General features: G+C 33.9%; 5 protein-coding genes and 1 non-coding gene across 13 annotated transcripts; 2 read left to right on the plus strand and 4 right to left on the minus strand.

Moving 5' to 3' along the window:
• Positions 1–204: 204 nt before the first annotated feature.
• On the minus strand, positions 205–6,080 carry LOC111283172 (alpha/beta-Hydrolases superfamily protein). 4 transcript variants are annotated; one of them, XM_022871607.2, is made up of 14 exons: positions 5,776–6,080; positions 5,603–5,692; positions 5,463–5,524; positions 4,949–5,055; positions 4,772–4,861; positions 4,517–4,639; positions 3,871–3,948; positions 3,089–3,174; positions 2,944–2,992; positions 2,567–2,623; positions 2,369–2,499; positions 1,833–1,916; positions 1,384–1,453; positions 205–828 (listed from the first exon to the last, which is right to left on the minus strand). In XM_022871607.2, exons 1-14 carry the CDS (start codon positions 6,033–6,035, stop codon positions 418–420), a joined length of 1,698 nt encoding a protein of 565 aa, XP_022727342.2. In that variant the 5' UTR covers positions 6,036–6,080; the 3' UTR covers positions 205–417. The 4 variants fall into 4 exon arrangements, with proteins under 4 accessions (XP_022727342.2, XP_022727343.2, XP_089617493.1 ...); XM_022871608.2 differs by lacking the exon at positions 3,871–3,948; XM_089761367.1 differs by lacking the exons at positions 5,463–5,524; positions 5,776–6,080 and having other exon boundaries at positions 5,603–5,664.
• Positions 6,081–6,175: 95 nt separating this feature from the next.
• On the minus strand, positions 6,176–6,248 carry TRNAK-UUU (transfer RNA lysine (anticodon UUU)). The gene has a single exon. It is a non-coding gene; the product is annotated as a tRNA-Lys (tRNA).
• Positions 6,249–7,668: 1,420 nt separating this feature from the next.
• Positions 7,669–10,318, minus strand: LOC111282428 (putative DNA (cytosine-5)-methyltransferase CMT1). Its single transcript, XM_089761528.1, has 7 exons — positions 9,989–10,318; positions 9,849–9,889; positions 8,831–8,924; positions 8,620–8,663; positions 8,462–8,531; positions 8,263–8,366; positions 7,669–8,079 (listed from the first exon to the last, which is right to left on the minus strand). The coding sequence occupies exons 1-7, from the start codon at positions 10,196–10,198 to the stop codon at positions 7,911–7,913; spliced, it is 732 nt and encodes a 243-aa protein (XP_089617654.1). The 5' UTR covers positions 10,199–10,318; the 3' UTR covers positions 7,669–7,910.
• Positions 10,319–12,457: 2,139 nt separating this feature from the next.
• LOC111281828 (uncharacterized) lies at positions 12,458–20,193 on the plus strand. The gene is made up of 14 exons (XM_089761369.1): positions 12,458–12,608; positions 12,887–13,489; positions 13,654–13,731; positions 14,157–14,400; positions 15,057–15,356; positions 15,997–16,233; positions 16,477–16,716; positions 17,079–17,264; positions 17,617–18,014; positions 18,097–18,300; positions 18,430–18,522; positions 18,622–18,729; positions 18,838–19,194; positions 19,972–20,193. Exons 2-14 carry the CDS (start codon positions 12,986–12,988, stop codon positions 19,996–19,998), a joined length of 2,976 nt encoding a protein of 991 aa, XP_089617495.1. The 5' UTR covers positions 12,458–12,608; positions 12,887–12,985; the 3' UTR covers positions 19,999–20,193.
• LOC111281829 (uncharacterized) lies at positions 17,104–26,031 on the minus strand. Of its 4 annotated transcripts, none has more exons than XR_016342430.1 (3): positions 25,747–26,031; positions 24,658–24,822; positions 17,104–17,242 (listed from the first exon to the last, which is right to left on the minus strand). XR_016342430.1 is itself a non-coding variant. In XM_089761370.1 (3 exons), the coding sequence occupies exon 3, from the start codon at positions 23,590–23,592 to the stop codon at positions 23,164–23,166; it is 429 nt and encodes a 142-aa protein (XP_089617496.1). In that variant the 5' UTR covers positions 23,593–23,928; positions 24,658–24,822; positions 25,747–25,884; the 3' UTR covers positions 22,961–23,163. The 4 variants fall into 4 exon arrangements, 2 of the variants coding, with proteins under 2 accessions (XP_089617496.1, XP_089617497.1); XM_089761370.1 differs by lacking the exon at positions 17,104–17,242 and adding an exon at positions 22,961–23,928 and having other exon boundaries at positions 25,747–25,884; XM_089761371.1 differs by lacking the exon at positions 17,104–17,242 and adding an exon at positions 22,961–23,928 and having other exon boundaries at positions 25,722–25,860.
• LOC149518985 (uncharacterized) lies at positions 20,629–22,899 on the plus strand. Of its 2 annotated transcripts, XM_089761373.1 has the most exons (4): positions 20,629–21,467; positions 21,570–21,644; positions 21,760–22,124; positions 22,584–22,899. In XM_089761373.1, the coding sequence occupies exons 2-3, from the start codon at positions 21,603–21,605 to the stop codon at positions 22,027–22,029; spliced, it is 312 nt and encodes a 103-aa protein (XP_089617499.1). In that variant the 5' UTR covers positions 20,629–21,467; positions 21,570–21,602; the 3' UTR covers positions 22,030–22,124; positions 22,584–22,899. The 2 variants fall into 2 exon arrangements, with proteins under 2 accessions (XP_089617499.1, XP_089617498.1); XM_089761372.1 differs by having other exon boundaries at positions 20,639–21,644.
• Positions 26,032–26,364: the final 333 nt, after the last annotated feature.

The raw sequence follows: 26,364 nt of genomic DNA on the forward strand, positions 1-26,364 counted from the left end.
CCCTATCAAAACATCTGCCTTGCCTACCATCTTTGCTTTTGGTTTGTTGAGCTCGAAATATTTGGAGAAGCGAAACAAGAACAGAGGAAACCCCCATGGCTCAATATGGGGGCAGTACTTGTGACCTTGATCAAATTATCCTGGAAAGGTAATTGAGATGGAATAGCCAAACATGATCAAAGGAAACCCCACTGCTCAACATGCTTTCTGTTTAAGCCATTTGGCTCATATGTTGTATTAGTAATTATTTTCTTATGCTTTCTACGATTATCAGTGTATCCATGGTGGTAAAGTGTAGTACCTATTATTACAGCATTGAACAATATGCATACTTCTTGAATCTCTCAAAAGGCATTAATGATTCTATAGATTGTATTTGGTCGTGATTGAGCAGAATCCCATGCGATGACAGTAACCCTATTTTCTAAACCTTCTCTTGAGAACTGATAGAAGAACAGAGCCAACAAATGGCCAAGTTGTTATGATGGCAATGTATGCCAGTAACCAGATTGATTGCCTACTACGCCGTGAAAGCTTGTCAATACGTCCTTGGACAGGGACAATCAAATCCTTGGCATTTTGCTCTGCTTGCTGCAAGATGTCCTTCTCAGAGTATAGTTTATCTGTCAATTCAACACTTCTTCCTCTTTCTGGAACTGTGTCTTCATCCTTCTTGCTTTGAATCATATGCTCATTTGAGATGTCTTCTAGTAAAGTATCTATTGGTTCATTGCCCATTGCTGCCACCATTCCATCTCCCATCACATTCACATAAGGGCCTTGATCAATTGAAGATTGCAGTGGGTTGGGCACAGTAGAACCTTGCATCTACAATAAAACATAAAAGTCGAAAAAAAAAAAAAAGTTCTTAGAAATAGGCAGTTAACTGAAAACACAAACCCACAAATAAATATAATTTTGTTAATATTTTTTGGTAGAATTATTTAACTAAATCATACATAAGGGCTCAATTCCTCTTGAAGAACTGCCACCAAAATATTAAAACTCAATAACAAAGCAATTATTCCATTAAACATAGAATTCTGAACGAAATGATCAGATCCCAAAGGTATCAGTTACTATTTTGACACATTTGGCAGCCTTGCTGAGAAGCAATGGAGAGAATCTTTGCAACAAAAGAGAGGTCGATTCAGGCAGAACAGGAAAAAGGTAAGAGAATATCGACATTGCAGGATTGCCTTTCACTAAAAGGAAATTTTAAGGAAAATCAATTACTCAGCTGCTACAAGAGAACTTTAATTCTTAGAACTTTTGTCTGTTAAGGAATGCTTAATTGCTTTATTACAATGCTTAATATGTCACTTTTGTTCAAACAAAGTACAACAACTGTTTCCAGCAAAATAAAACTACTGAAACTTTTACCTCCTGTCTTCCTTTTATAAATGGGGTAGTGCTTAGAACACCAAAGAACTCACGAACAGCTTTAACCCACCTGCAATTCCATGAATAAGAACCCATGTAAATCGACAATAATGAACTTTATGTTACGACTTGCTACATGATCAGACAAAGCAGCTAGCATCTGAAGAAAAAAATGACAAATATATGCACGTATTTATATTCATAACAATATAACATGTCCTATTAGATGCTCAATCATGAACAACACTCATTAATTTTCATTAACATCACCAAGTCTATCAAGTTCTTTTGCTGAGATCCTTGTAACAACAGACGAATAATCTTCAATTGGGAAGATCCAGAGCTTTCCAGTGAGATGAGTGAAAATGAAATATGTAAAGATGTGTCTGTCTACATATATATTATTGGAAATGCCAATTATTGCTATCCTGGGAGGAAAATAGTATTACCATAAGCTAGATGCCGTTATCCCTTCATAGAAAGCCAGATGCCCCCCATGTGTCGTAGTAGCTAGGATAATATTTTCATTGGCCCTAGAAATAAACCAAACAGAAGGTTAGCTTTTAAAGGACATAAAGTGTAATGTTGTTACTTGTTAGACAATGAAGGAATATTGGTGGGTTCACTTAAATGTTTGACATGGAACACTAGTAACACATATACTATATCATTCAACTGGAGAAAATTATCAAGCGTTTGGCAACACCAACAGGGTATGCTACCAACAATTTAGTGTTAGCAGTTTAGTTTTTTCTTGATGTCAGAATAAATACACTCTGCTCATAACCTGCCTTGCCGTGACTGGTGTGTTAATTGTATAAAAAGAGAAATGCAATATAAGCATGTAACACATTAAAGAATCAAATGATTCCTCTGTTTCTTGACTCTAAAGGAAATAGACACACTGTTTATTTGTCTAAGTACCACAAAACGGGGGAAAAACTTTTAAAAAGTGGTAATCATAACACCAAAGGTTATTTCCTACCTACATTCATCCCAAGGAATAGCTTCACTGGTGCACACTGGATCATCCAAGGCATTGATACAAAGTAGAGGCACTGACACATTTTGTACATAATTAGTACTGCTTGAACGCCTATAATATGTATCCACAGTCTGGAATGCAAGGTGAACTTATTAGTAATTGAAAGTATGAAAAGGAAATGACATAATAATTTTTTACCTCAAATTTTCCAAGAATCCGAGTAGCATGGTTGTCAAAGTCCCTAACAGACCTTGACTGTGAAAACACAAGCAGAAAAGAATCAGGAGATTTTTCATTAGAAAAACAAAAAAGAAATTGAAAAATTCATTCAAACACAGTTAGGACTAAAGAAGGATGAAGAAAATGTGAGACGAGGCATCACTTTGATTTGGTGCAAGAGTTTATTGCTATTTAGTACCTAGTACATCTATAACATTTAGTAACTGAACCCACATTATCTGCGCCAAAGAAGATGGCAATTTCACTCTAACATATTTTATTATCCCTATAAAATGCTTCTGCTACATGATCAGCATGGTTTCTCTTTGTTTACAGATAAAGAAACTTTTGAGTACCTTTTCAATGCTGTCCCAATCTGCAAGATGAGACAAGATAGACTGATGCCTGCAGGAAACCACAAAAGTAAAATATGTAAAGACAAACCATAATGTAAATCAAACTGATACAGTGAAATGAGGTTATGAGGTTATGCATACGTACAATTGTGCATAACCTTGCAGGCCAACTGTTAGCACTCTGTCATATATTTTCTGCACAGGTCTACGGTTGATGAACCTATCACATATCTGCAAGGAAGAGATTTAGTACATAACCTTCCAAAAAGAGGATGAAGTGCCAGGATTTTGGTTAGGAGTTTGTAAGAGAACAGAGAGTCAGAGACAGAAGAGTGAGTGAGGGTGATTTAAGCAGAAAGTGCTGCTATTGCTGCCACTACAGCCATCTGTGATAAACTTGGCAATAGTGACAGCAGCAGATTGTGTTCTCCCTTTATATCTGCATTAAGAAATGGCAATTCCTTTAAGCTCAAACGAAACAGCACTGTTCAACTGATATAACCTAAGTAAGGCTAGGAATTACTTGGTTGCTTGGTTAGGTCATGTGGCACCAGATCAACTTAATGCCAGTTAACCATCCCTGCTTGTTCTTCTAAACTTGGACCTTCATGTGGGGTTTTGGAAAGTAATTACCCCAACAACAAAATGCAAGACTTTATTCCCAAAAGAGATAGTTGAGTTTACACTCTAACGCAACACAAGGATCCAGCAAGAGCCAAATTCACTTATTATCATTCCCTCTTTATCTTTCTCTTTTCGTTTCCTCCATTTTACATAATACACTGTCTGATAGAACCTAAAAAGAGAAGCAGGAAGGGGTGGTAGGAGAAAGAAGAGGATAGACATGATTCAACCCTCTAAAATTGAAAAAATGCAGATCAGATAGAGTTCAGAATTTGGTTGTATGCCAGATATAAAGATACTAACCAAGAGGTCCCAAGGAGAGCATATAGTTGCAGCCCCTACAAGAGGACTATTAGTCCCATCCTCTCCAAGATATTTTACCTGGAAGTGGGACGAGGTCTTTGTGAGGAAAAAAACCTATATTTGGACTTGAAAACAATATATGAAACAAATGTTTATATGGAAAAACAAAATATATAAGAATTCAGCAATATGTATAACCATTTGTCAAACAGGACAAGGACATTCCTGCAAATACATTAACCTGAAAAGGCTGGATCAGAACCAAATTTATTTTTATAGGAAAATTTGTGCATTAGGGTCAAAACAGTATCAAAAGATATATAAAAACATTACTGACAAAATGGTTTAATTCATCCTCCACACAGGAAAATCAAAATTCAAGTCAATATTAGAATTGAAGTTTCTTTTACTTAACTTGACACAAGCACACCAAGCAAAAGGTAAAAAATAATCTAAAAGTCAAGTAACAACAATTCAGCTAAAATGCATAGATGTTCACAGCTGATACAGCTTAGAAAAGAAAAAATAGAAGCCTTATAACTTCCAAGAATGAAAATTTTCAAAGTGAGAATCAAGTTCTAATGCTTAACTACATTCATAATGCCCATAAATGTAAAAATGAAGAAAACCAGAACAATTCATATACCAGAATATTGGCACCAATGCTTGTTCCAACAGCGTACAGAGGAGCTTCCGGATATTCACAATGTATATGGTCAATGATTTTCCGTACATCCTCTGTCCATCCAGCGTTATAACAGCAATCAGACTGAAAATAAATGTTAGAAAAAATGACAAGATTCTGTTATCTAATAGACTTCACAAATTTGAAAATTGGTAATTTCTATAAGAATCAGATGATTTAGAATCTAAAATAAAAGAGGTTCCATAAAAAACCAACCGTGAGTGATACGCCTCCCAGCCCACGATGATTGCTTACAACAACATTCCATCCCTTTCTTGCCACCTTGAAGGCAAGATGCTTCACATACTGTCCACACAGCGACACTTCTTTAAGTACTTGAAAGAAAACAGATGCGAGATAGCATAGAAAGAAAAAGAAATGGACAAAGCTTACAGCAGAAGCAGAATCACTGGTTAAGCCAGGAATCACAATCACAATTGGAGTTTTAGCACCTTTAATAGCCGCAGAACTATCAATCATGCGGGACGGACCCTCCACAACTGTAATTAGTTACAGCACTGATGCATAATATTGAAAAAAAAGGCCATATATATCATTTTAAAGATGAACTTTCATCCCGTTCCTAAACTTCAATAACTTATAGGAATAAAAGTACTAGATCCTGTAAAATACGACATAATGACACACGACACGAAAGTGATATGAATAAAAGACACGAAGGGGATTTTTAAATTTAACAAAAACCACATATGGATTTAACAAAATCAAAGATATGAATAAAATATACGAAATTAACAAAATTTAAAATTTTAACAAAAACCATATATGGGTTTATAAAATCAAAAAATTATATTTGAAGTTTTCATGTCAAAACCAATTATGACGCATACTTTTTGTGTAAAACACGACAGGAATAAACGAATTGCCAGGTTTAAAACATACTGACCATCGAAAAAAGTTAGCCAGTCCAAAGCAATCGTTCCACCATCCGTAGCATGGAATAAATGTCTGAGAATCATAAGTTCATAGTAGATTGATGTTTATCCAAAACAATGAAGTTGAAAATAGGGAAAGAATTGAACTAACCGCCTATAAGTAACCGGTGGAGCGCTTCCGAAAAAACTCAAGAAAGCTGTCTGAAGATGAGGACTAGAAAGCCATGGAGTCACCGAGTACCTGCTCCATTATTTTAAAAATTACAATCAAACAAACAAATAAAAATCTTTTAATTTGAATTTCAAGTGATTAATAGTAATTACCTTTCGTGGAGTATCTGACACCTGGAAAGAACTGATTGGCAGAGGACGGAGCGAGAGTTGTAAGTTAACGTAACGTGATCGCCTCTGAAAAGAGTGAGGAAATCGTGAAGAAAATGAATCTCAAAAAAATTGTATAGAAATATGAGGAATATGAAGAATGCGGCCAAGAAATAATGGAAGACGGGGATGAGAGCGAGTGCTTGGAAGAGAAGATCGTAAGGAGAGGCGGAGGCCTTTGCCGCCGACGTTTGGCAATCCATCGGACGAAGTTGCAGAGACAGATTTTGAACACGAAACCTTAAGCCAAGATAACGAAATAGTCAAAAGGATATATGAGTGTTGGGATTTCCGACTGAGTGGTCCTTGGAAAAAGTGGAAAACATTTATTTTCCGAAAAATGCGCCGTCTGTGGGAATCGAACCCACGACCACGTGGTTAAAAGCCACGCGCTCTACCGGCTGAGCTAAGACGGCTTACTTAGTAACGTTTAAGACTAAGCACCTTTGTGTGTATTAGTAAAAAATTAAGAATTCATTTGATACAATTTGTATTCTATATTTTAAATTTTTTAGTAAAAAATGAACGACTTAAAATAAGAGCTTTAATCTTGTGTCATCGCATGTAAAACATTTTATTCATATCATATTTTATATAAAATTTATGTATCACAATTTGCATTGACATAAAAATATAAAGTATAATTTTTTTTATTTTATTAAATTTATATATAATTTTTTAAAAATTTAAAATTGTATAACCTCCATGTCTTTTATTTTTATTATTTTTATATCATATTATTATATCATATTTTAAATTATTAAATCTATTTAATCATCAATTTTGGAGGCAAAAGATTACAACTTAACATGCTTAAATAGGTATTTACATATTGCTTTCTTATCCTAGGCATAAAGTTTAAACACTCCAAAAGAAAAATAATATCAATTGATCATAACATTTCAATTTAATTATAAATAAAAAATCAAAATTAAAATATTAAACTAACAATACATAATTAAATGGACAAGTGTTGATCAATGATCCTCACATATATAACATAAGTTCTTGTCAACAGATCTTAACCAAGACATATAAGTATGATTAAATTCACCAAGGATTTTATGTTGGGCAATGCAAAACATGTTTTTGGGGTTTACCCAACAAGAAAGACGAGTCCCAAGTTTGTTGTGAGCTTGAAACAAATGAGTCATAGCGATTAGACAATGCAATACGTCGGGCATTGCAGAGCATGTTTGTTGAGTTTACCCATCTTATCCTTTAAATTTTTTGGAGCTATTATTGTTTTGGTCTTGCCATTATTTCCTAGGGAAAGCAACGAACGAAGCTCATCAGGTGATATACAAATGAAAATAAAGTAAGTTTCGTCTACACTCCTAATGATGAGAAAAAAAAATTAAGATATTTAAAAATTAATTTAAAATTATAATATTCAATTTGATTTGAATTTAAATTTTTTTATTCGATTTAAATTAGATTTAATTATTAAATATATATATATATTAAATGTGAATCAAATTTTAAATCAAAAAAAAAAAATTTTGAACAAATCAAATTATATAATTTTTTAATTTTTAAAATTTTTATAAAATAAAATAATAATTTTATATTAAAATCTACTTAAATATATTAAAATTTTATATTAAAATAATATTTAAAAATTTTAAAAATTATAAATTAATAAATCAAATTGAACTGAAATAATAAAATTCAATTCGATTAAATTTAAATCAAATAAAAAATTAATTCAAATTTAAATTAAAATTAAAATTTTTATAATATTATATAATATTAAAAAAAATCAAATTAAATTCAATTCGAATTAAGTCATTATCACTCTTACTCTTCATCAAATTCCTTATCACCTAGTGCAGAGATTGTTGTAACATTAGCTTTAATCATCAATCGAAAAAAAAAAAAAATACTCAATAATAAGAACATCTTTGTCCCGGGATAACCTAATCAATGAATAACCTAATAATCTCATTCTAACAGCAAGATGTAGTGGGAAGTGGGAACCATGAAAGAAGCTGCTCGATCGTGTTGAAGGAAACCGACACTGTGGTGTGCTTCCGCATTCAAGCAAAAGTACCAAATGGTATTTGCTTGGAACTTCCTCAATCAGAATCATCTCCCATTTGTGAAGACCGAGCAAGACAATTTGGAAACTTTAAAGGAAGGGTCATCAAGGGCTCGTCATCAGATAATCCTTGGCATGCCAAACCAAATGCGTATCCCAATGCAATAGCAACTGGAACAGCAACCGCATTTCCAACTTGTATGTATCTGAAAACAGAAACATAAGAGGATGTGTGCAATTAGACTTTGCCACTTTAACATGTTGAAATGAACCAAGAGATCATAGAACTAAAGATGTATTTCTCTACAGCAAGCAATATTCTTCAGTACCAAATCAACTTGAAATAATAGACTTAACCTCCAATAAACATGAACTTTTACTCAACAAACCTCTCCTTTGTAGTCCCAAAGAGCTTATAGCAGTCTGGGAAACCCTGTAATCTGGCATTCTCGCGGATTGTGAGTACCCTGTCTTGGGAAGGATGAACGACGTTCTGCCAAAATGGTTTGCTTTAATGTAAGCACTACAGTATAACACGGCAAATACTTAAGTCTGTAAACCCCAAGACATGAAAACAGGAGAAAAAACCTGCTTGTGAGGTTCAGCCCTTGTTACCACTGTGTTAACAATTTCATCCATCCACAAACGATCAAATGGCCTAAATGCCAATTATCATGTAAAGTTGTTCGGAATATAAGCTTGTAGCAAAAGTCAGAACTCAATAGTAATAGTTATATAACACTTACTTGGTTGACCTCCCTTTGACAAACTTCATCGTATAATCTGGCACCTATTAAAATAATTAACAAATAAGGGAAAACTTGTATGGAAGTGAATTTAATAATATATAATAAATTATGCATGGCATAATACCAATGGTTTCCCAGATTTGAGCATCACTCTGTCCATCGTTGTGTAGAGTCAATACAAAAGTTGTGAGTCAATACAAAAGCATACCTTAACATAAGCATTATCACCCAATTTGTAGAGACAGCCATCAACCATAGCCTCTGCATAATGATTCCTTGCTTGTAGTACCTCTTTCTCCTCACTTGTAATTGGGAAAAAAAAAAAACAAAAACCAAAATTTAAGAACATAAAAGCATTAACTGTACAAACACATACACTCCTGTGAAAAAAAATGAAAACCCAATATCAACCAAGCGAAGGCAAATTATACAACTCAATCTATCCCACTGTTAATTGACTCACAACTTTCTGTTCTGCAAATTTTTTTCCATGCGCTGGCCATGACTGATTGATTTGGCCTGAGAAAGCGCAATGATAAAGTAACATTTTAAAAGGTACGAATGTATGAGGGAGGGTTGTAAATCATACATCAATGCTCAAAAAGTTATTTGGATTTGATTCGAATAAAATTAGAATTTGACTCAATCAATGTTAAGGTCAAACAATTCGATTTATCAAGTCATTCAAGTTCAAGTATTTGAATAGCTCACAAGTTTAATTAAACTTTTAAATTTTAATAAATTTTATTATTTTAATTAAAAATTTATTATTTTATTCTTATATTTATCAATTTGAATTTCAAGTTCAATCATATAATTGAGTTTGAAATTAAACATGATAATCAAACTTTCTTTTTATTAAACAACTCTAATTGAACGAGATGGAATAACTTGATTTTTTTTTTGAAATTGAAAAAAATTAAAACTTAATCAAGTTCAAACCAAATTTTAAACAACGAAATTCAAAATCGAGTTCAAACACCTCAGCACTGTCTCAACTGAATTACACCCTTACTATAAGGTATTAATTAATTATTATAAAATCATAAATCAAAATAAAAAACACTCATTACCTGTTTTTATAAGATTATATTTAAATAAATTACTTAAATATAGATTACCAGCATGCCACCATTCTTGCTTGTGATTTGTAAATCATTTAAAAGGAATCGCAGCTTTTCAACGAATGCTATCAACTTAGGTGCTTTACAGGTAAAGGAACTTACTCATTTGAAGTCTCAGTTACAGTCTGCTTCTTAACCTTGTTCTGCAATCACAAAAGAACAGCCAAAAGAAATTAGGGCAAAAACAATATTGGAATAAAAGGGAAAAGGAAAAAGACAATGCTCTTTTCAATGTTGCTAACGTTTGACTGATATCTCAGTGGCCATCGTCGTCGGGCTTCACCGGCCGAAATGGGTGGGCCGACGAAACAGAGGTCGGAGTCGGGCACAACCTTTCGGGCTTTTTTCGATTGAGGATCCAACAAAGTAGTCAAACTTCCGTTTTGAGTTTCGGACTCTGAATCAATGGATTCATCGACCTCCTTGACCTTCCGTTTCGAACCCTTCGCCATTTACGGCGCAGTCTCGAGACAAAACAGAGAGGGTTTCGGATTTCTTTCTTTTCTGGAGGGACAAAATAAGAGACGTTGCTATTCCGAAGGAGGAAAGAGAAAAGTAAACGTTTTCTCGAGGGAAAGTTGGATTTTGGAATTTGGATAGCGAGCGGGAATGGGGGGAATTTGCTTCAAATTCAAGTGTTTTTAGTGTGGAAACGGAATGGTGGTTTAAGAAGAGCAACGACCAGTTGTCATTTGACACGTCAATAAATGACTTAAGCTGTCATTGGTACTTCTTGCTAATTGAGTGATTGATCTATGTTTATTAAAAAAACAAAAAAATAAATGCACAATCTTATATATCTTATATAAATATATAAAAATTAATGTTAATTGTTTTTTTTACACATATATTTTTAGATAACTGTAATATACATTCTTGAATAATTTTTTTTTACTAATTTCACTCCAAAATTTTTTTTAAACCTTTAAACTTTATTTATTCAATATGAATATAAACTATATGATTTCGAAGTTATGTAGTTTTTGAAATATAGTTTAAAATATTTAAAAAACATATATTATTTTGATAATATATATAAATAAACAACATCTCATATATGTAAAAAAAAAATAAATAAATGCATCACAGTATTTTAAAACCGAGATTTAAATTAATTAAGTATATAATGAAAAAATTGACATATTTTACTAAAAAGAGACAAATTTCCTAAACCCCTTGCATAAGGAAGCTCATGTTTCGCGTATTATGGTGAGGCCATATAATTGGGATATAGCTTATAGATTTGATTAAGCATTGTAATTAAATTGTCCTTAATTCATTATTTAATGTCTTAATGTTATAGTTTTCTTTTAATTACTTAAGTTTATATAAGTTAATATTTTTCTATTCCCCTTTTATTTATTTAAAAAAACGAAAACAAAATAAAAATATCTGCCAAACATAGCCTTAATTTAAGCATATATTAATAGATTGGCGCAATTGGTGTCAAGTGCGTAGATACTAGCAACCACACGGATAATTGCTTTCGTTGCCATTTGGGATATTTGATGGTAATATGTCCTTTTTGCCCTTAACTTCGTTATCGAAGAGAGATGAATAAAAATATAGTGTTCATAATTCGATTCGAATCATTAATCAATTAATTTAATTTAATTTAATTGATCGATCAATTGTTAAATTAATTTTAATTAATTTTTAAAATTAATTTTTTAAAATTTATGATTTTTGAATTAAATTAATCAAAATTTTAATCAAAATATAAAAAAATCAAATATAAAATGAATAATACATGAAATAAATCATTTTATTTCATGTATTATTAGAATTTTTAATATAATACATTTGTATTTGAATATTTTATTGAATAATTTTATTTAATTTATTTAAAATATAAAAAATTAAGAAATTAAAATATAATATAATTTAAATATATTAATTATTTAATTAACCTAAAATATTATCCAAATCGATTGAATTAAATTAAATAAAATAATTTTAAAAATTAATTAATAAAATAATTTAATTTAAATAATTTAATTTAAAATTAATTAAATTGATTAAATGAACACCTCCAATCAAAATGAAATAATAAAAAAAAGTTTACAAGTTCTTAGAACGATTAAAGAAAAAATTGTAATATAATTGTAAAATTTGGATTCAAATTTAAATAAATCCAATCTCTATCCCGGTAAAAATAGACGGTTGAAAAACTCCCATTGAATCTTTGATACCAAAAGAAAATTAGCCTAAGAAGAAATTCACAAGGAAATGATATAATTTTATGTTATTAGAATTATGGCAATACGAAAAATGGCCTTAAAAGGAATAAACCTAATTACAAAAATCAGAACAAACGCTTATAGAATTGATTAGTGACAATACAAAAGATGTCCCTGGAAAGAATAACCAGGAAATCGTCGCAATAAACCGGCTTCATATCCCAAAGAACCACAAATCAAGATATTGGAAAATTGTCAAAAGATTCAAAACTTTTATTTATTTTATAAAAATCTAATTTAGAAAATTTGCGGTTGTTTTGTTGGTAAAAAAAAAAAACTGATATTTTCCATCTTTACCATTTTTCCAACGCGTGGGCCGTGGCCCGTGGGGCACCCAAATTGTCAGTGAAAAAAGAAATTGCGTCAGGAAACTGAAAACAATCAATCGTGACCGTCAGATTTCTGTCTCAGTTTTTTCCTCATCGGCATGGAAAATAAATTATATATCTGAAACTGTCGCTGAAATCTTTTGTAGGTTAATTACTTTCTTCTACTTTTAGCGGCGCCTGTGAATCCATGACCGTCACGATTATCATCTAAACTCTACTCTCGCTCTCACTTCAGCACTGATGGCATCCCCTAACCTCCTTTCTCTGTTTCACTTGCATTTCATAAGACGAAGGTAACTCTCTCTCTCTCTCTAATTTCAATGTAAAATCAAGCAATCGCTTTGATCGCTCAGTTACTTATTACTAAAACTTGAAGATCTTAAGGTAACCTATTAGCGAGAGATTGCTGCATTCTAGAGAACTGTTTTTTTTTTTTTTTAGTTTAGGCTTTTAGGTTTTTAATAATAGTTTTCAATCTTTTATTTTTGATCAAATTTTGCTTTATTTTTTTTTCTGTTAATCCATTTAATATTTTCCTATTATCTTGCCGGTTTTATTGCTTTCTTTCTAGTGTACAACCATGAGCTGAAACTTAAAGAATCGGCTTTTTGTAACGACATTTGAAGCGAAAAGAGTTAAGTGTTTGAAGCTTTTAAGTAGCTGAAAGAGAATGAGGACGAAGCGAAAACGAGCATGCAGGAAACCTCCAGCCAAAAGATCAGCGGCATTGGCCAAAAATGAAAAAGCAGTGAACCAAAGTGAAAAGGCACAGAGCCAAAATGAGGAAGCATTTTTAACTTTTATTAACCAAAATAACAAAGAAGGTTCGGTGTCTGCGGACTCAAATGATTTGGAAGTAGTTGATAAACATGATTCTGATGATGCCAAGAGTAGTTCGTCGTCGTCATCGTCCTCTTCAAGTGACAGTAATGAGTCATTTAGCGCTGAAGAAACTAAATCTGATGACTCATCATCGGTTGATAGGAGATATAGGAAATCAACTAAGGGGCACGGTAATGGAAAGCAGAAAGCAAGTAAATTGCCAAAGAAAGAGAAGAAAGATGATGTTAAGTCGTCTAGGGTGTTGCGTTCTTCTAGTAAAAAGCAAGAAGAGTTTAAAATGCCTCAGCATGATCCTCGCTACAATAAGAAAGATCTGAAAGCTGCATTGGAGGTATGCTGAGAATCCTGATCAATGATAATTTTTAGGCCTTTCTTAATTGGCACTTTGAATGCTTGAGAAGGAAAGAAAAAATTCCTTGGTTTGTTGTTCCTAATCTGTTTGAAAGATTTAATGAATTTTGTAGTACTTATTTTGCTATTTTTCTCAACTTACAGGTGATTAAGAAAATTATGAAGATGGATGAGGCTCAATCATTCAATGTTCCTGTAGATCATGTTGCTTTGGGAAAACCTGTAAGTACATATTACTATGTAATTTTTGAATGAATTGCCAAATTATCTCTCAATAACCTCATGCCGTGGGTTGAATCTATGCTAGTGATCATAGTGGGACTAGAGTCAACCTTTTTATCTATCCTAAGTTTAAAGGCGTGCTTGCTTGTTCCCTTATATTTATTGTTTGATATTCTGTTAGCTATCATTAAAAATGATATGCAAATTACTGGTTTCACTTTATGCAATCATGTTGCCTCAAGTTTAAAATAAAAGATTCAACTACATGGCTATCATTTATGATATTACATGCAGTGCACCTTTGAATACATGTGAACTTAAAAAATTTTGTCTGCTCCAATCAATGATATTGATTAATTTCCCTAACTTTCTCTCTCTCCTCTCTCCTCCTTCCTTCATTTTGGGTTGTGGTTTGCTGGAAACAGGATTATCCTAATGTAATAGATACACCGATGGATTTTGGTACAATATGTAGTAATTTAGAAAATAGCATAAAGTACATGAACTCAGAAGATGTGTTTAATGATGTACAATACATTTGGGAGAACTGCTGCAAGTGCAACAAGAAGGGAGAGTATATAGTGTATCTAATGAAACGAGTGAAGAAAAAGTTCATGAAGTACTGGATAGCCGCTGGCTTGAGGATTGAACAATCAAGAAAGATTAATGGTATGTGTTCACAATTATTACTTGTTTCTTACTTTTCAGGTGGTTTTCTCCAAAATTTATCAAGTGTTTTATGCTAGAGTTGCAAAAGGTTGTGGAGAAACATTACATGCTTCATGGAAAGAGATTTTCTATTAAATCAGCTACTTCAACATTTTTTTATTTTCCCCCTTACTTGAAGAACTAACTAGTGCAGCTGGTATCCAAATGAGTAACAAATCCAATATACGTGTGGATAGTTGGTGTTGAGGTTTACTGACATCTAGAAAGTTTCAATTTGTTTTTTATACTGGAACTCAAGTTCAGCAGATACCATCATCATTTTTGGTGGATATTACAACAGGACATTAAACTTCTCATTAATGAAGTATGAATTCGTAGCAGTCTGGCAGATAAAACCTAATTCAAGGTGCTTTAATTGGTAGGTTAATGTTGAGAAATGGATGTATATATATATATATATATATATATATATATACACGCACAATGATGAGACATCTAATACTAATAGCTTTCTGGATGAATATGGTAATGCATCTGAGATTTGTGTTGGATTCTCAAATCTCAGTCATAAATACATAGTGAGGATTTTTTTTAGTATTTAGATTTCATGTTTTAATTTTATTCAGTGGGAATTTTGTATGAACCATCTATGACAGACCATGCGACAAGGCGCAGCAGACATGAGCCCTTCTATCCAGTGGGGAATGCAGTAGATGGTGCCAGTCAGCTGCAGCAGGATCATTCGGGCTTCAATCAGCCCCATCCATTCTTGCCTCCATTAAGCTATAGCCAACCTCATCAATTACCGCAACCTCCACCAAGCACTGCATGGCCACAGTTCTCCCAGTTGCCTCCAGTGAGTTATCATCAACCTTGTCAATCACAGCATCCCCAGCCAAGCACCAACCAGCCACAATTCTCCCAATTACAAGCTTGCACAGGATGTAACAGTGCAGGTTAGATATTCATCATTTCTATCAATATTTTCTTGGATGAGTGCTTGTGGTGTACTCTAACATAACCTTTTGTAGCCTATCTTTCCTTTCTGCCTGTTCAAAACTCATATTAATTGTATTTCAATTTCAAACCATGCCCCTTTTCTAAGTGCTAATTTTGGATTGTTCACCTTTTAAAATCATTAAGGGAAGGTTTGGAAACTAAACAGTTCTTCCATCATGTGAGTCCAATAAATGCTTTCTTTCAATCTTTGTGTATGGTGAAGGGGATTATAAAATTGAGAAGGGATTATATTGTTGTGTTTTAATTTTTGCAGAAATGGTTAGCATATTAATGAAATCATTTACCATACCTCAAAATCTACTAATGATTTCTTTTATGTTATACTTAGGTGTAAATGACTTTATATATTTTAATCTACTAATAATTTTCTTTGTTGGTGTTATACTTAGATGTAAATGAATGTATATTTTTCACAAGTACACCGATCTTGCATGTGTAACAACACTAAATCACACCAATAATTTTAAATGAATCTGCACTTTACTCTGTGGATCTTAATCTATCTGCCATCAGTATGTGACAACTATGATCAAACTATTTGCATTTCTCTCTCTCACACCAATAATAAATTTGTAGGAAATTCTCATTTTCAGCCACCTAACGACATAGCCTCAAAACATAAAAAGCAAGCATCTTCATTAAAACACAAAAAGAATGCATCTATGGCTCCTGCAGCTTCATTATGTGGTGGTGCACCCAGTCATACCCACTTACAACAGCCCCAGTTGAGCCACAAGCAGCCATATGGTTTGCAGCAGCAGTACGGCATCAGCCAGCTACAACCCTCTCAATTTCATGCTGTTGCAGATGGTGGTAAGTGAACTCAGCAGTTCATCAATAATCTTTGCACTCCCAGTTAACTTGTAATCAGGACATTACATTCTCCATGATTATTTATTTTGTTATTTGAGAATCCATCATTACAGAAAGGTCTGAGTTCATTTGTCTATATTCTTGATTTTCATCTATCTTCCTTCATTCTGTGACAACTACCATGTAGCTGTGTTCATTTCTCTTTATCTCCTTTATTTTTTTCTTTTGTCATTTTTGCTGTAGGATATTCACATTTTCAGCCTCCTGTAGACATAACCCCAAAAAACAAAAAGCATGCATCTAAATCGAAACACAAAAAGAACCCATCTATGGGTTCCACAGCCTCCATTTACGGTGGGCCACCCAGCCATTCGCAGTCACAACAGCCCCAGTTGAGCTACAAACTGCCGTATGGTCTGCCGCAGCACCAGCAGAGCATCAGCCAGCTACAACCCTCTCAATTGCATGCTGTTGCTGATGGTGGTAAGTGAGTAGAGGAGTTCAGATTCTCGGTGATCTTTATGCTACTTTTTTAGCTAGTAATCAGGACATTACATTCTACTTGATTCTTTATTTTGTTATTTTAATAATCAATCATTACAGGTTCTGAGTTCAGAAGCATGCTTCATTTCTGCATTACTCGAAGATTTAAGTTCTTCAATCATTTGTCTCTATATACTTGAGGGCTTCTTTTATCCACAAAGGATCTGCAGAACATATTTCAATCACATGTATAATAAAACACAAAGATTCCATTATAGAGGAACTTCAAACACGTTTTCTTCACATATCTCCAACTTTCTCTTTTACTTTGCTAAGACACTCACACTTACTGCCTCAAGCAGATTATACAAGGTCCAGTGGGTATGTGCCCTGGTATCCAGTGGATCCCATGGTTGTTGGCCCTGGCCAATCACATCCCCAACAATCCCCATTGAGCAATGGCGAATCTAGTGAACCACAGCAACCTCAGCCGCAGGCAAGCCGTTGCCAGCCTCAGTCATCCCAGCTGCAGGAAAATGTAGATATTGGTACTGTCTATATGCTATTCTTTGTCACTTAGTCTATGAATTATCTACTTACCCTTTGTTTATATAACATTATATGGATGGTTTTATCTTCTATTCAATTTGATAATTTAACCATCAACACCAACAGAAAGGCAGTAATGAAAATAAATAAAAGCTAAACATAAATTATCAGGAAGAGGCTCTAGTTACTTGTTGGATTGCATCAGCTATGAGTTATGTTGCTTACATAATGTGAAAGTTTGTAGTTTGTTTCCTCTACATGCAAATGGGTCAATATTTTCAGTCTTGATGTAACTTCTTTATATTAGCTTCTCATTTTGGGTGGCGCATCTGCTTTTTCCCTCTTTTGCAGAACCTTCACACATGTCACTTACGGATTCTGCCTTGAAGGGTATTAGATGTGCACTTAAGTATTCTTCTGGCCCCACAACCAACAAATCTATCCAAGAAAATCAGGCTCAGTCGGGTCCCATCGAACTACAGCCTGAGCAGACCCCACAGAGACAGCTCCCCAAAAAGAAGAAGAAAGGAAGAGGTCCCACTCGCTGCCTCTTCTTGAATGACCTGGCAGATGGTGAGCGGATAGTTGTCCGTTTCAACAACCTTGGACAGCCTATTGGTCCTGAGTCATCCAAGCTAAGCAGCTTCCTGGGCACTATAGCACGGAATGGACACAGGGCACCCCTCAATTTTGTTCACTGGAGGGCAATGCCAGATTCTTACAAAGAGGAAATGTGGGAATATGTTCAGGCATGATAAACATTTATTCTGTCATTTTTGTCATATTCATTTCATTTTTTAGTGACATTTTTGCCTCCTCCATGTGCTATAGACAAAGTTTGACCTTGATCCAAGTGGCAAGTCTTGGGTCATGCAGTCTCTTGGTACAAAATGGAGGGACTGGAAGGCAGATTTAAAGGCGGCATATTATGATTCTCTTGAGACAGATGAAGAGCGCTTGAAGGTACAAGATCCAAGGGTTGTTCCTGACCAATGGCCAAGTCTTATCTCATATTGGAACTCTGATGACACAAAGGTATATATGCTGAGCAGTGATTGCAAATTCAAATTCCTCTATTGTGGTGCAAATTTTTTTGGTAGTTAAATATTTTCCTCTCTAACATTAAAAATGTGGAACCATGTTGTCTGTATATGCCATTTGTAGAAGCGTTGTGCTACAAATAGGGCTAACCGTTTAAAACAGAAGGGTTCACATTCATCAGGGACTAAGAGTTATGCAAGGATACGAGAGGAGGAGGTGATTTCTCATGTTTCTGAAGTTATAGTTGCATACATGTTGCATATTTTGTTTTGAAAGCCATATTGAATGAAGTTTTTGCTGTCATTGCGGAAATAGCAAAACAAGAGGCCTGATGGGAAGGAGCCAACTAGAGCTGAGCTTTATATATTAACACATACACGTAAGAATGGACAGCCAGTTGATGAGACTGCAGCAGAATTTATTGTATGTATAAGTAATTCAACTGTTCTTTTATTAGTTGCAGAGTTATATGTAAATACGTTTGCATCTGTCCAGTCTTTGATAAGCTAAAAAGTTGGGTTATTTTTGCAGTTGAAGATCCGTGAACAAGAAGCTAACAAACGGATTACCTTACAATGTAGTGATGAGTCAAATGACACCTTGTGTCAAGTTATGGGAGCAGAAAAACACAACCGTGTGCGAACTTATGGACTGGGTCCCACTCGTGCTGATGTTTTTGGCCCAAGACCTAGCCGTGATGACCTTGTGATGATTGCTTCTGAGGCCAAAAAGTCAGCAAATGAAGAGGTGCGCAAGATGGTAGTGAAAATGGAGGCTATGGAGGAAAAATATGCACGTATGGAAACCCACATAGCTCGAATGACTTCAAACATGGAGAAGTTTCTTGAGAAGATCGGCGGATCTTCAAATATTTTGGGTTTTGAACAGGTAACCTTCTGGTATTATCTGTACTTAATGGTAGCTGATTTCTGTCTTATGTCATACTGCTGTGCTGAATGCATAACAGTTTCATGATACTCCCAAATCTCCTGAGTAATCAAAGCAGCTACAACCATCAGATCCAATGAGTTGCCTTTCTTTTTTCTCCATATTTGTTGTACATATTTAGTTGGGACCTTTTATTGGACATGTTTGCTAATTAGCATGGAATCAGAAACGTACCAAGTGCCAATAAAAAACACGATGTTGTGGCCAAGTGGGGTATGAAAATGAGGGGCCCTAAGCATCAAGGCAAGAATTTCGTTTCATGTATACTCTGAAAGTATCCATAGTTAATTGATAGAAAATTAAATGTCAAAAACCTAGGGATGGTATCTCAACCGTTTGAAAACAAAAAAAGGTTGCAGAATTGCATTAGCTACTATGGTGTTGAAAATAAGTGGATATTTTTGGAAGTAGCATTTGATGCATTTCTAGTTTGATTGTAAATGTGTTTAATGTTATTAGCACATATGATGTAGGATTTGCAGTATATAACATTGAAAAACCGTTTTCTTTTGAAATTTTATACATTTGTCTCTTGTTCTAGAGATCTTCATGAGCATATAATTTTAACTTGTCAATGGCATTAACGAAAATGTGGTTTCATCATTGCATATTGGCGCTTTGAAATCTTTGTACTGTACCAGTTTGTCGCCCTAGCCATGCATCAGGTCTAGGTTATATCAATTAACTTGAATAAGTTTTTTCATGCATTTTTTTCAGGCTGCAGACCCAGAGGATGATTCTTAATGGACTTCACTTACCTTTTTGTTGGATTTGCTTTAATATGCTGATTCTAATTGGAGGTGTTTTGTGATGAACTTTTGAAACTTGAATCATTTGAACAAATGCTGTAAATTTAACATGATTGAACTTGAAATGATTGTAAAATTGGGACAATGTTTTTTATGTCTAAAAGATTTTGGAAGTTAGCATTAAGCAAAATGTCATTGTCTTTTGCTTCATGCGGATGTCATTTGTCATATTATTGCATTGACGGTTGGATTTTGAGGTCATTACAATCTTTTGTGTAAAATAGAAGGTAATTGCCGGTTACTAATTTAACTAGCAAGGTTTGGGTCAATTGATAAGAATCGATTACTTTGATGTTTATGGTTTTGGGTTCAAGTTTCTTATTGATATCATTTTAAATGTCTGATTTATCATGCATTGGATAATTTACCTTGATTTAAAAGATTTGAGTAATTTATTTATTTTAGATTTTTTGATAAAAAAATTAACAAATATTTTATATTCATTAAATATCTTTTATATATATATAAAAAAAATCTTTCTTAATAAACCTTTAATGCCTGTCTTTCCAAAAAGAAAATAAACACTTTCAATGTCTAAAATCTTCAATTTCAATTATTACTTATCATCATCGTGTTATAATTGTACGAAATAAAAATACTTAGTAGTATATAAAAATTACTTATGAAAATTACTTAAATCGACCTATATTAAACGACGTTGTATAGTATTTATAAAAGGCCGAAAATGATTTAAACCAATCTATATTGAACTAGTTGTGTTTCCTGAGTTTTAAAGTTGATTTCTTCATCGGATTTAACAAATTACTTAAACCTCAACGTTATTTTTTTTAAATTCTTTCAAAATATTATTATTGATTCTTTTTTTTTTTTAATTCTGGTGATTGGTCAATCGCCCCGCCATCGCTCTCCTGTTAACTGATCAGAGCAAGATTAACCCAAATTGCAATTTGAATTTTCCTGCCATCTATTTGCTCAAGCTAATTCTAGAGTTTCTTGCTCTTTCTTTCCATCCAAGATAGCTATTTGAGAAAACAACAAAGAAGCTAACTTTCTAGGGTTTATTGAGAATTGGTTTTCTGGATATTTTGAAGTAGGAAATTTTATGAGGAAAAAAGATCTAATAAGTTTTGAAAAAGAAGTAATCTTTGAAGCAGTGGAATGGCAATTAATTTAATTTGTGTTATCTTATGATTGTTTGTAGTGTGTAAGAAAAGACCAATTTTTGTTCAGACAAATGAAGGGAAAAAGAGCCCACAAGAAAGGAAACAAAGCTAAACCCAATGCTGCTGTGGTAGCTCCAATTGATGCAGCTGTGAATGTTGAGTGTAAATAGTGAAGACAATTCTGTTAATGATGAATATGAGTCTGGAATGGAAGTTGATACTCCATCAACCGGAACCGATCAGACAATGATATTATCTGTACACTTTCAACTGCATTGGGGTCATTTCTTAATCAAAACTTTGTTCTTATTTGTTTTTCTCTTTTTCATTTTGTAGAAGGCGCCATAAAAGCTTTTGTTTATGTGCTATATCTGTTTTGAAGCGACGAAACAGAAAGCGTGAGACAAATGCTCGAATGGCTAAAGGTCAGACTGGAGTTCAGGAGCTCCAGCAAGAGGTATGCTAATTTATTTGACTAATGCATAAGTTCAAGTCGAAATTGATTAGAAAATGAGTTAGCTATCATGTTCTAAAACGAAAATTAACTTCTCTTTGCCATTTCTCGACTGTAGGAATCTTCATCTGTTGATAGTCCTTATGGTGAGGATTCATCTTTAAATATGGATGAATCAATGGACCCAGATGCAGATGCTGAGGTCGAAGGTGAAGGAGAGAAGCTTGAAGTGGAGATGTCTGAGCAGCAGTATAGCCATATGGAGGAGAGGCATAAGGAAGAGAATGAGATAAAGACTATGAACAAATGTGAAGGTGAAACGAAAGAGCAATCACAATTCGGAGATAGATTGTCAGAGGTGCCTAGTAGAAATCTCAGCCTGAAATAGTGGAGAAGTCCGGTGCGGTAGCCCTAAATCAGAAAGGATCTACTCCAGCACAAAATGAGGAAGAAAGTAAAGCAGTTCAGCAACAGAGCCACAAGGTATTTCTGTTCCCCAACTCTCCCGTTTCCTTCCCCTCCTTTTTTTTTTGGCTTCAAATCTACCATCTTTTAATTGGATGAGAATTGCATCTTAGTTAGCTTATTAATGAAGTTGGACAGCCAAATTCATTTCTCCCAACTATTTTCTTGTTCATGCTTTGACAAGGCAAGAAGTTTTTTTTACAAGGTGTTTAAGCCTTATTCTCAACAAGTAGGAAGAAAGACTACACTGTATAAGCTAGTTTGGAAATGGGATATTTTTGCGGTAATGATGAAGGGGCATTATAAGATTACGGACACGAGGGATTCTTGCATTTAGAAACTGGAGAACCGTAAATGTTGATGGTACATCCAAGGGACATTATCATATTTTGCATGTACACATTTTGCATCTATGATGTGCTAATATGCGTTTGAGTCATTTACTGACAATGTTGATGGTGTTCATGTTAATCACAGGAGTCACAAGAAAGACAACAAAGACCTAAGATGTTGGAGAGTTTCTGCTTTGAAAATCTCAAGCTCCTTAATTTATGTGGAATTCTCTTTCCTGACAATCAGACGTCTGTTTGGAGTGGCCTTCATTCATTGGTCAGAATCGGGGTTCTAGAACTACTCCAATTCATGCAGCTATTGGAACTTATATGAAGTAGATTCACTTTAAGGTATGGTATATGTTGTTAAGAAGATTTGACATAAACCAGGAAAATCTAGGAGAGGAGAGGGGTCGCAGACTATGATTCTAATTTATAGCATGAATCTTGTTCATGTCTAATAATGTTTTAGAGTCTTGCTTTGAGATTAGGAGAGTGAAAGTAGGAGTACGATGCTGAATATTAACCAAACATAATGATGAATATAAATCCATAATAGGATATGACAAGGTACAACAAATAATATGGAAACACCCATCTATGCTAAGATGATGAAAAATGAAAATAATGTAACAGAAAAGCACACACTGCGTACAAGAGGAAACGAACTGAAATAAACAAGTGAAACTCTCCAACTCTCTTAACAGCAGATGAACGCCATCGTCTCAAGGGCTGGAAGTTGAAGGTGGTGGAGAGAGGAATGGAATGGAGGGAATTGTAATTGGAATTGTGGGGATCGAAGGCATGCTTGGCAGTGGTGGCAAGGAAGCCCTTGGGACAGTAGGCAAGTTGGGAATGCTAGGAAGTGGAGGTAGCGAGCCAGGCCTAGGTAGTGTTGGCTGGATGGTAGGCGAAGTTGGCATTGTCGGCTGTGGCAGCGTTGGAACAGATGGCAATGGTGGCAGCCCGGTTCCTGGCAAAGTTGGTAATTGCTGCAGATGGCGAGCTGCTAGCCCAACATTCATACCGGAAAATGTCAGTCCCACGAAGAAGGCTAAGATGAACCAATTGAAAGAGGCCATTTCCACTAATTCCAATGTCTGAAATGATAAAGCAGTTCTTTTTCTGTGTTTGAGTGAGGAAAACCAACGCATGAGCTGAGTTTATATACCAAAATCCATGGTGGTCGGCTGATCAGGTAGGTAATTTTGCGTTCAACTGTTTTGAGAAAAATGTATAGAAGAAATTTGAGTGTTGTTAGTTCGCCTTCTTATCCATTCTCAACTTGGCAATTGTCCAATGTAGTTGGGGTTGGCTTGATAATTATACTACAATTCTTCTTGGCTCTAAATTGTTCGGTAGGTTGTCAAACACGTAGTTCTGGGCTATACGGCTGCCCCAATATCGAATATTACCATTGGTGGTTTGCCACATCATCAATCAAAATGTCTGTTTGTTCTGAATAATTTTTGCCCCCTCTTTAAAGAAAACTGCATGATCCATGGAAGAAAAGCATACATCACAAATACCATTTCCGTACTTTGGAATATAATTTTGTTGATGCACAAGGTATTTGGTTGAGCAAAAGAGATACTGGGAGCTTAATTGATCTATCTTCTAATCAGATGGCAACCTTGATATTTATTACTATAATTATTCTGTAAGTTTAAGGAATAGGAACATACTCCTACAAATGCTAATTCAAACTCACTGCTTGCCAACTAAAAAAGCCGAATCAGATGAAAAAGAATTTCACAGTTGAGAAAAAAAGAAGACCCCCCCTTAGCTAATCTTAACTAGTATTATAGCTGAATGGCTATGGTGGAGGGAAGGAAATGAATTTTTTATTGGGTTCTTTACAGCAATGCTCTTCACAGTGCAGCCATTAAGGGAGAGCTTTTGAGTGAGATTAATGAGGAGGGATGTTGAATCAGTAGTTTTCTTGGTCCTCCTCAAGTCTTCTACCACTTTCCTCTCTCCCCCTTTTGTTTGCTTCTGGATTAAGAGATTATGATACCCTTAATTATAAAGTTCGGGACACAAAAGATGTATGAATATAATCATGATGCCATTAATTATAGTCATATTTCCAAATCATAATGGTAATAAAAGAGATTAGGTTTGATGCCAGCAATTTGAACAAACTCTTTCCACAAATTGGTTGCAATAACAATGATGTGTGCATGTGTCTGTGCATGAGAGAGAGAGAGAGAACTCACAGTCAAATCATCTTCCTTGTATCTAGGAGTAGCTGACTTGTAATTCTATTTCGCATTGAGAGTCTACTCTCAATTTTCACAAAATCCAAAGTCATCTAACAATTTTGTTTTTGCTGAGTAACTTTTAAAAATTTTTAGCATTTCCAAGCCCTGATTGAGACCAATCTGCGAGTTGCAATAAGAATAACATAAGTCTTTATTGACAATCATGAAGAACATAATAACTTACTGCATAAATTCACTATTTTCTAATGCTAGCATTGAATTAGATGATCTTTGTTTTTAAAGCTGCATAATGAGTTTATTGAAATGATTTAATTAATGATCACACGACCAAGTAATCAAATAATTATGAGAATTTTCGAATATGGGAAAAAGAGCTAACAATGATCAAAGAAAATAAAAAGATAATGATAATAAAACGTCAATTTTGAAATATCTTAACAGTGATCATATGCATTTTTAAGAAATGGACAAACACAAGCATTCCTTTTGGTTCATTATGTACAAGGTGAAACAGAAAAACATCCCAATTGACCTAAGAATTAAAAGCAGGGGAAACATAAAAGACCAAAAGCGTTACTAAAAAGTTAAAGCTGCAGTCTTTCTATAAAAGTACAACTTTGATTCCAAAACACATCAATGCCTATTTCCAATTAAGGAAAGGAAAAAACTTTAATCCTACTACTTCATTTATACCTCATTTATACCTCATTGTCACAGCCTTAGTGCTTAAGGTATCTCTCAAAATTATTCATTATTAAATAAATATTTAAAAATCAAATTAAAAATAAAGAAAAATCAGTACGATTATTTTGAATTTTACCCCCAAGAAAGCTTCGTTTTCCACCGCCATGGACATGAAGTAAAAAAGAAAACACAAATTGCCAAGAAAATAACTTTTATTTCAATAAAATACAACAAAAATATCAAAAAATTAAAAATAGAATAGTTTTGCAAAAATTAAAAAATAAAGATAACTTGAATTTCGGAGTCTTATTAAGTGTTTGCTAAAATAAGGATTTAGAGAAGTAAAAATAAAAAGGCAGAAACCGATAGCCAACCTAAGGAGCGTGGATCGATACCCACCGGAAAAGGACGGGACCCGATCTGATGGTTTGGGTACCCGCTAAGGAACCCGCTTTTGATTGAAGAGAAACAGCGGTTCTTTCTGCTCTTTTCCCGACAGAGAGTGAAGTAGAAAGGGGAGTGTGAGAGACAGAGCAAGGGTTGAAAACGAAGGACTTTTAAAACTGGGGGAAAATATTCGACGGATGTGATTAGTTCCAATATTAGGAATAAGGAAGTGTGATCGTCGGATTGGATTGGAGTCAAATGTCCAACTTGCAAGTGCCATTTTTAATTTCCTCCATTTTTTAAAACTTTTTAGGCAATCCTTGTATAATATTTTTTAATGTTTTTCTTCCACTCAATTTATATTATATTTTTTCATTAACTTCCATATTGTTCTGTCATTTTTTTTTGTCAAATATTGTTTTATCATTTTTGTGCATACCTAATTATTTATGTATTTATATTATATAAAATATAAAAATTTATATATTAATATTATATTTTATTTAAAAATTATATATTATAATTTGTATCGATATAAAAATATAAAATATATTTTTTTGTTTATTAAACTTATATATATAATTATTAAAAAAAATTTAAATCGTATTATTTTTATATTTATTTTTTATT

Source organism: Durio zibethinus, chromosome 5 (genome assembly GCF_047325235.1).
Source record: "Durio zibethinus cultivar Kanyao isolate XHJ-2024 chromosome 5, ASM4732523v1, whole genome shotgun sequence".
In the NCBI taxonomy this organism is placed as follows: domain Eukaryota; kingdom Viridiplantae; phylum Streptophyta; class Magnoliopsida; order Malvales; family Malvaceae; genus Durio; species Durio zibethinus.